At 51.6% G+C, this 7613-nt stretch overlaps 1 protein-coding gene across 2 annotated transcripts; it reads right to left on the bottom strand.

The window, feature by feature from the left end:
• Positions 1-253: 253 nt before the first annotated feature.
• NMB (neuromedin B) lies at positions 254-3701 on the bottom strand. Of its 2 annotated transcripts, none has more exons than XM_033190941.1 (3): positions 3097-3701; positions 2295-2466; positions 254-533 (listed from the first exon to the last, which is right to left on the bottom strand). In XM_033190941.1, the coding sequence occupies exons 1-3, from the start codon at positions 3251-3253 to the stop codon at positions 401-403; spliced, it is 462 nt and encodes a 153-aa protein (XP_033046832.1). In that variant the 5' UTR covers positions 3254-3701; the 3' UTR covers positions 254-400. The 2 variants fall into 2 exon arrangements, with proteins under 2 accessions (XP_033046832.1, XP_033046833.1); XM_033190942.1 differs by having other exon boundaries at positions 254-528.
• Positions 3702-7613: the final 3912 nt, after the last annotated feature.

Genomic DNA, 7613 nt, shown 5'->3' with positions numbered 1-7613 from the left:
CACTTGCCTGCGGCAGTAGGTGGCAGAGGTGAGAGTAGAACCCGGCGCCTGGCACGAAACCTGGCATACAACAGGCGTTATTTGCTTGCTGAATGAGTGAAGGAGTAGGAGTCCAGAGTCAGTGCCAGGCTGGTGCCATGGCATGGAGTATTGTGGACTTTTTGGAGCCAGCTCCATCTCACTGAACACTCTGCCCTCCAGCCCCCTTTCCCTCCCAGCCCCTAAAAGATGGGTGGAAGGAGAGGACCAGGCATTGTATGTAAAAAGCAAGGTTTTATTCACAAATTCAACATGGAAGCAGGAAATACAGCAGGAACATGATCTGTGTCTGTATCAGCGATATTTCTGGTGACCCAACTAGAAATCACAGTAATGGAGTAACAGATATTGGGCTCAGGATTTACATCCAGATGGGGCCATCACCAGGGTCCCATTCAGCACCTTCCCTGGGTGGGCACAATCTAAGCCACGCTGTTGTGTCTGTCCCATTATTGGTATCATTTCTGCAGCATTTGTACCAGCAGCCTCCTGTACTGAAGAGAAACATACAGAAGAGTTGAGCCAGGGAGGGGCTTCTGATAATGATAGGGGTATACTGCCATTCCTAAGTGCCAGATGTCTGCAGAGGTGGGCACCGGCAGGCTGTCAGCTGAGGCAGAGTACCCTGAATTGCCTTGGAGGGGTCAGGGGCAATAGTTTTCTCAGAACACAGCCCCAACCACCCAGGGTTGTCATGACAGTCAAAGGAGATCATGGAAGTAAATTCAAGTACAGTGCCTGCTGCTGGGCTAGTGTCCGTGTCTTCACTCCCCCACCCCAACTCTGCCCCAGACCTCACTCTGAAGCCCCAGATCTAGGCACTGCTGCTTCTGAGATTCTCTAGTTGGTCTGCATGTGTCCGAGCTTCAAAACCAAGGGCACCAGAGGTGACATTGTTTCCCTTCAGACTCAGCCAGCCCAGGCTCCTAGGCCTTACATCTGAGGTCCTTAGGGGCTGCTGGTTCTATGCCTCAGGAAGTCAGGGATGTCAGTTGAGGCTGGGTTGGACCTTTTCTAGGGAATGCCTCTCCCTTCAAAATGCACACACTATATGCTAGGCAAAGTGGGGGATATGAAGGCAAGTCCACAACAGGTGCTGCCAGGGAGCTCACAGACTTGTAAGAGCTCCTATCTACTAAGGGCTGCCTATGAGCCAGGCACCGTGCTGAGCATTTGACATAAATGGTCTCATTTAATGGGAGATGGGCCTTATTATTATCTTCATTTTGTGGGTGAGGAATATGAGGCTTTAGAGAAGTTAAGGGACATTTATAAGGTCACAGAGCTACTCAGTAGCTAGGTTATGAGCCCAGCACGTTGTAGTCAGAACCCACATTCTACCACATCACACTGCCTTCTGCACACAGCAGCAGGGCCAGGGAGGGTGGTGTGCAGTAAGGACAGCACCAGGAGCAGGGAATGGAGGAGTTGCCACTCAGCTGGGCTAGACCTTAAGGCTGGCTTGCCTCCAGCTTTGGAGCCTTGAATCCCATAGATCAGTGATTGACAACCAATAATGATTTGGGGCCCTCTCCCCCAGCAGACATCTGGTGATGTGTGGAGGTCTTTTCAGTTGTCACAACTTGATGGGGGGGAAGGTGCTACTGGCATCTAGTGGGTAGATACCAGGGATGCCACTAAACATCCCATGATGCACAGGTCAGCTCTCACAAGAAAGAGTGATCCAGCCTAGAATGTCAAATGCACTGAAGTTGCTAAACCCTGCCACTGGACACTGAAGCAGATGAGAAAATGGGAAGAGCTCTGGTCAAGGTGAACAAGGTCCAGACTCTGTCTTGGCTACTGACTTCTCTTTCTCTCTCTGGGCCTCAGGGTCCCAGTTTGGCCACGAGCACACACAGGGCACGGCAAAGGTGGACTTGACTAATGCAGCAGGGAACAGCACGGGTGGGACAACACTGCGTGGACTGAGGGAGAAAGGTCCTTCTCCAAAAGGCTGATGATCCCAGTCTGTTACTTTAGACTGCGTGATGAGTCAGGGGAACTTCTTTCCCTACTTCTTGCCCCATAGGGTCTGCCAGGAAGGTCAGCTTCCTTTCTTTGGACTGTTCCTCCTTTGAGCTCTGCCTCAAGAGGGAAAAGCCTGGAACCCTGGCTTTCTGGGGTCCACACCCATAATGTCCTGGTCAGACAGTCATACCCTAATACAGTACTGGGTGGTAATTCCTCCCATGCAGGATCCAGGGATGGCCCCAGCTGGGCCCTCCTGACATTGGAGTGGGGGCCTGGCTCACCTGGATGTGGGGTGCGGGTGGCTGAGGCTCACGCCCAGAGCCTTCTTTAGCAGGAGGATCCTGAGCAGATCATGACTCAGCTGCAGTCTCTGGTCCCTCAGGGAGATGTGGGGAGCTGTCCCCAATGGGGATGGGCTGGGAGGCTCCAGACTCTTCTTGCCCATGAAGTGACCTAGAAAAGAGGTGTCCAGCACAAGGAAGTCAAGCAGGGAGGATCCTACCTCAGGGGGAAAGTTCCTCATCTCTCCCACATTTCCATTCTTGTGGCAGGAAGATACTTAAGCTTCCTGTTCTTGGTCCTTCCACCTCACCGAGGAGCCACAAAGGTGTCTGGGTGGTGGCAAAGCCTCCTCCCTCAGCTTTTCCTGAACAGGTAGAGAGGATGACACAGCTGGAAGGAGGGTGGGATGGTCCAGGGTCAGGGAGAAACTCTGCTAGTTGTGTGGCCTGCTTGGACAAGGGAGGAGAAAGGGCAGGGTAGGAAGTGGAGAGTGAAGAGGTGCCTGGAAAGTAGAGGTGCAGCAAAACCACATCAGCGGTTAGAAGATTCGGGAAAGTCTTGCCTAAGGTAAGGGGCACCAGCTGGCAGTGGGATTTAGGATCTAGCCCAGCCCTGTCTTAAACTGGCTGCCACTGACCTGTCCAGGTCTCAAGTTCACATCTATTAAATTAGATGAGCCCCAGGGTTTCCCACCTGCTTCGACACTAGTGTCCGTGGCTGAGGAGCGGCCGGGGGGTTGAGAAGGAAATGGGGTCTGAGTAGGATGAGGGGCACTTTCTTGCCCGGTCCGCGAAGACTTACCGGTGGCCCAGAGGTTGCCCCGCGGGTGCACTCGGATCTTGCCGGCTCGGTTGCGGGGCTCCGGGAGATCCCAGCTGAGCGGGGCGACGTCAGCAGCCAGCAGGGCGAAGAGCAGTAGGCTGCTGAGCAGCCGAGCGCCCCCCATCCGCCGGACCATGGCTGTGCCAGGGCAGCGGCTCCGTTCTGGCGCGCTTCCCAGCCGCTCGGCTCCCGGACTGCCTTCGCTCCTTTTAAACCCGCGCCCCTGGGGGTGGAGCCTGCCCTGAGCAGCCAAGCAGTGCTGCGTGCCCGCCGCCCTCCCCACCCTCACGCTAGGTTACCAGGCAGGGGCACCCCTTTTGGGTCGCCCATAGAGCTGCACACCCACACTCTGAACCGCACGCTGGCACCGCTTCCGCCAGGGGCTTCTGGCTGAAGCCCACCACCTTCAGGCTAAGGACTGGGCACAGGGCACCGGGCAAACAGGGGCCCGGCCCTGGCGGCAAAGCCGCTTCCCCTGGCCCTGCCTTGCCACTGTACCACGGCTTTCGGCCAAGTAGGCACTTCAGCCCTCTGAGCCTCTCTTCATGAGGGTAGAGGTCGGGCGAGGAGCTCTCCTCCAGGGTAACAGCCTTTTTTTTTTTTTTTTTTTTTTCCTGAGACAGGATCTGGCAGTCTCGTGCAGGTTGGAGTGCGGTGGCGCGATCACGGCTCACTGCACACTCAACCTCCAGGGCTGGGCTCAAGCCTCAGCCTCCCCAGAAGCCGGGACCGCAGGCACACGCCTTCATGCCTGGTTTCCCGCCCCCCGCCCCCGAGAGACTGGGTGTCGCTAGGTTGCTGCCTAACAGAGGCATTTTTACAGTGTCCAGCCAAGTGCTAGGCACCAAAGGACTTCCATAAACTAATTCCCATCACCTCCGCCTGTTGGGGGAATCTGATCTGTGTTCACCTTGCTCTCTGCCCTCTCACAGCCAGCACCACAGTCTGGAAATGTTCTGGTACACAGTAAGTGCTCAGGATGGGAATGCAGACTGATGGAGGGTGGGACAAAGGGCCGCTTCTGAGGAATGGGCATCCAGCTGCAGGGCCTGGCTTATGGGCAGGAAGCCGACCTCTGGGTCAAGGAGGTGGAAAGAGCACTGCACCCAAGACTGCACTGCACCCAGGAGTCCATGTACAAGCTGTGACCCGGCTGAACCTCACTTTCTTCAACTGTAAAATGGTAATAACCACACTGCCCTAATTTTTTTTACATGTTTGAGCATACGTGCTCTGTGGCAGGAAGCAACAATCCTGTAGGACCTGCCCTCTCACACCTGACACTTTGTTCTCCCCAGGAGCTGTCTGGACTTCCTCGGAAAGAACTTCTTGATCAGTGGCATCATATAACGAGCAGAGGAAGACACTGTGCTCCAGAATAATACATTTGTGTTTGCTTAATTAACTGAAACTCATTGTTCAGAGCACTACACTAGACACAAGAAGAGGAGTGACAGATAATTCCCTGCTCCCAAGGGAGTTAACCATCTCCTTGGAGAGACAAGTATACAAAAGAGACAGTGATGGAGGAGCGGGGTGCAGACCACCCCTTGGACTCTGGATACCTCTGGAACAGGGAACAGCATGGCTATGCCAGAACCTACTCCCATCTGGCTTGATAATGGGACCTGCTTCTAGGACTCTTGCTAGTATCTAGCTCAGCAAAGTTGCTAGCTCTGTGGATCCCCATCCTAAAAGGGGAAGCTCACATGAAAAACTGGCTGCCATGCCCAGCTTCCAGGAGCATGACACACAGGACAGGGACATTTCATTTCTGGCCCTGGCTTTCCCCCCAATCTCCATGCTTCTCACCTCCCACTCTGGCATTTACACCTCTCTGCTTTCTTGTCACAGCTTAGCCATGGTGTACAGATATAGCTCTTATCACCTTCCGGTAATCATTCCTTTGTGACCCCCCTCCCTCTCCTCTGCATCCATTAAGCCCCCATCCTATCTTCTCTAGTCCATGGATATAGAAATTAGAGTGAACACACAGAAGCTGGTATTGATTGAGTGCTGTATCACTTAAATGCTTGAAGGAATCTTATTTGGTAGGTTTCTCTCTCCTCATTTGGTAGGTTTTGCTCTCCTCATTTTATAGGTGGGAATAGGCTAAGAGGTTTAGCCACTTTCCCAGACATCCCACTGGAATCAGATTTCAGGTCTGTCTGGACCACTGCATCAGGCCCCCAAATCCATGCAGTGCAGATACAACTCTCCTTAAACTACACCCATTCCCACTGTACCATCTCAAATTTCAACACCAAGTTCGGTTTCGATATCTCAGGAGGGAGAGGGAGCGGGCACTGCATTTCGAGTTTCACCTCTCTTCCACAGGTGACTGGACCTTGAGTTCTGCTAAGTTTATACTTAAGCCAAGCTTCCTCTGACACAGCCTGGGTTCACAGCTGCAACCACAGCTCTGAGGCTGGCCCCAGGCACCCTTGGGACCATTTGATCTGTCAGCCTACTACAGAAAAAAAAAAGGGGGGGGGGCTCTGAGGACCCTGGAGAAAACAGCAGGGGAGCACCTCCACAGACCTAGGAGCACTCACTTTACCTTAGGGAAAAAAATGGGAGGCACAGGGGAGAAGGTGGCTTGCTCAAGGGAGTGCTAGGCTCTGAGTCTAGCACGAGGACCTCAAATGCCAACTGCTTGTTCCCTAAGTCCACTCTGGTGGCAAGAGAAGTCCAAAGGCCTCCACTCCGTGGGGAAAGGCTAGCATTGAATTGAATGGAGGTACATGGGGAAGCTCTTCAGAACCCACTCTTGACCCTCCTATGATTCTACAACATTCAAGGACATGCACAGAAAATGTGAGGCAGGTTCACGAAACAACCCATGGGGTAACTAAAAGGGTGAAAGATACATGGCAAATCCTATTATACCCAACACCAGGGAAACATTTAAAGTGCACCAAGTTTTTTTTTTTTTTTTTTTTGAGGCGGAGTCTCGCTCTGTCGCCCGGACTGGAGTGCAGTGGCCAGATCTCAGCTCACTGCAAGCTCCGCCTCCCGGGTTCCCGCCATTCTCCTGCCTCAGCCTCCCGAGTAGCTGGGACTACAGGCGCCCGCCACCTTGCCCGGCTAGTTTTTGTATTTTTAGTAGAGACGGGGTTTCACCGGGTTAGCCAGGATGGTCTCGATCTCCTGACCTCGTGATCCGCCCGTCTCGGCCTCCCAAAGTGCTGGGATTACAGGCTTGAGCCACCGCACCCGGCCAAGTTTTTTAATAATAAAATTGCTTCATCAAAAATAGTGATTAAGAATGGATATTACAGCCAGGAGCCGGGGCTCATACCTATAATCTTAGCACATTGAGAGCCTGAGATGGGCGGATCACTTAAGGCAGGAGTTCAAGACCAGCCTGGCCAACATGGTGAAACCCCATCTCTACTAAAAATACAAAAATTAGCCAGGTGTGGTGGCATGTACCTGTAGTCCCAGCTATGCAGGAGGCTGAGGCAGGAGAATCACTTAAACCTGGGAGGTGGAGGTAGCAGTGACCTGAGATCATGCCACCACACTCCAACCTGGTCAACAAAGTGAGACTCTATCTCAAAAAAAAAAAAAAAAAAAAAAAAGAATATTACTCCAGTCTACATACTGGAGAAAAAAGAAAAAAGAAAAGAATAATTATTTATTATTTATTAAATAAATATTTTTATAAAAATAGATAATTTTTAAAATAATGGAAAAAATTGCCTGAAATAAAGGACATAAATATATTAATGTTTTTGCTATATTTTCATTACATTGGAGTTGATTACGAGTAACATCTTTTCACAATTCAATCTTTTTTGTTGTTTTCCAAAAGTCCTTACTTGCATGCTCCCTTGATCCTCCCATTGCTTTGTTATTACACCTATTTTACAGATGAGTTATGTCTATTTTATAGATGAGTTAACTCAAGTACAAAGCATGTTAATTGCAGAGAAATTAAACAAATGGAGAAAGCCAGAGTGTATACTTCAAACACATGAGAAGTACAGAGGACAACAGAGAAAAGGATAAGCAGGTCAGGAGCGGTGGCTCATTCTTGCAATCTCAGCACTTGGAAGGCTGGTGGAAGAATCGCTTGAAGCCAGGAGGAGTTCAGGACCAGCTTGGGCAACATAGTGAAGCCCAGTGTCTACAAATAAAAAATAAAAAAATTACCTGGGTATGGTAGTATGCGCCTGTCGTCCCAGCTTCTCAGGAGGCTGATGGGAAGGACTGCTTGAGCCCAGGAGTTTGAGGCTGCAGTGAATTGCGATCCTGCTACTGCACTCCAGCCTGGGCGACAGAGCAAGACACTGTCTCTTTTTTTCTTTTGAGACGGAGTCTCGCTCTATAGTCCAGGCTGGAGTGCAGTGGTGCGATCTCGGCTCACTGCAAGCTCTGCCTCCGCGGTTCAGGCCGTTCTCCTGCCTCAGCCTCCTGAGTAGCTGGGACTACAGGTGCCTGCCACCACGCCTGGCTAGTTTTTTGTATTTTTAGTAGAGACGGGGTTTCAC

This window comes from Trachypithecus francoisi, unplaced genomic scaffold (genome assembly GCF_009764315.1).
Source record: "Trachypithecus francoisi isolate TF-2019V2 unplaced genomic scaffold, Tfra_2.0 Lachesis_group3, whole genome shotgun sequence".
Taxonomy (NCBI): domain Eukaryota; kingdom Metazoa; phylum Chordata; class Mammalia; order Primates; family Cercopithecidae; genus Trachypithecus; species Trachypithecus francoisi.
The sequence above is the reverse complement of the archived record's forward strand: the minus strand, read 5'-3'. Positions and strand labels throughout refer to the sequence as shown.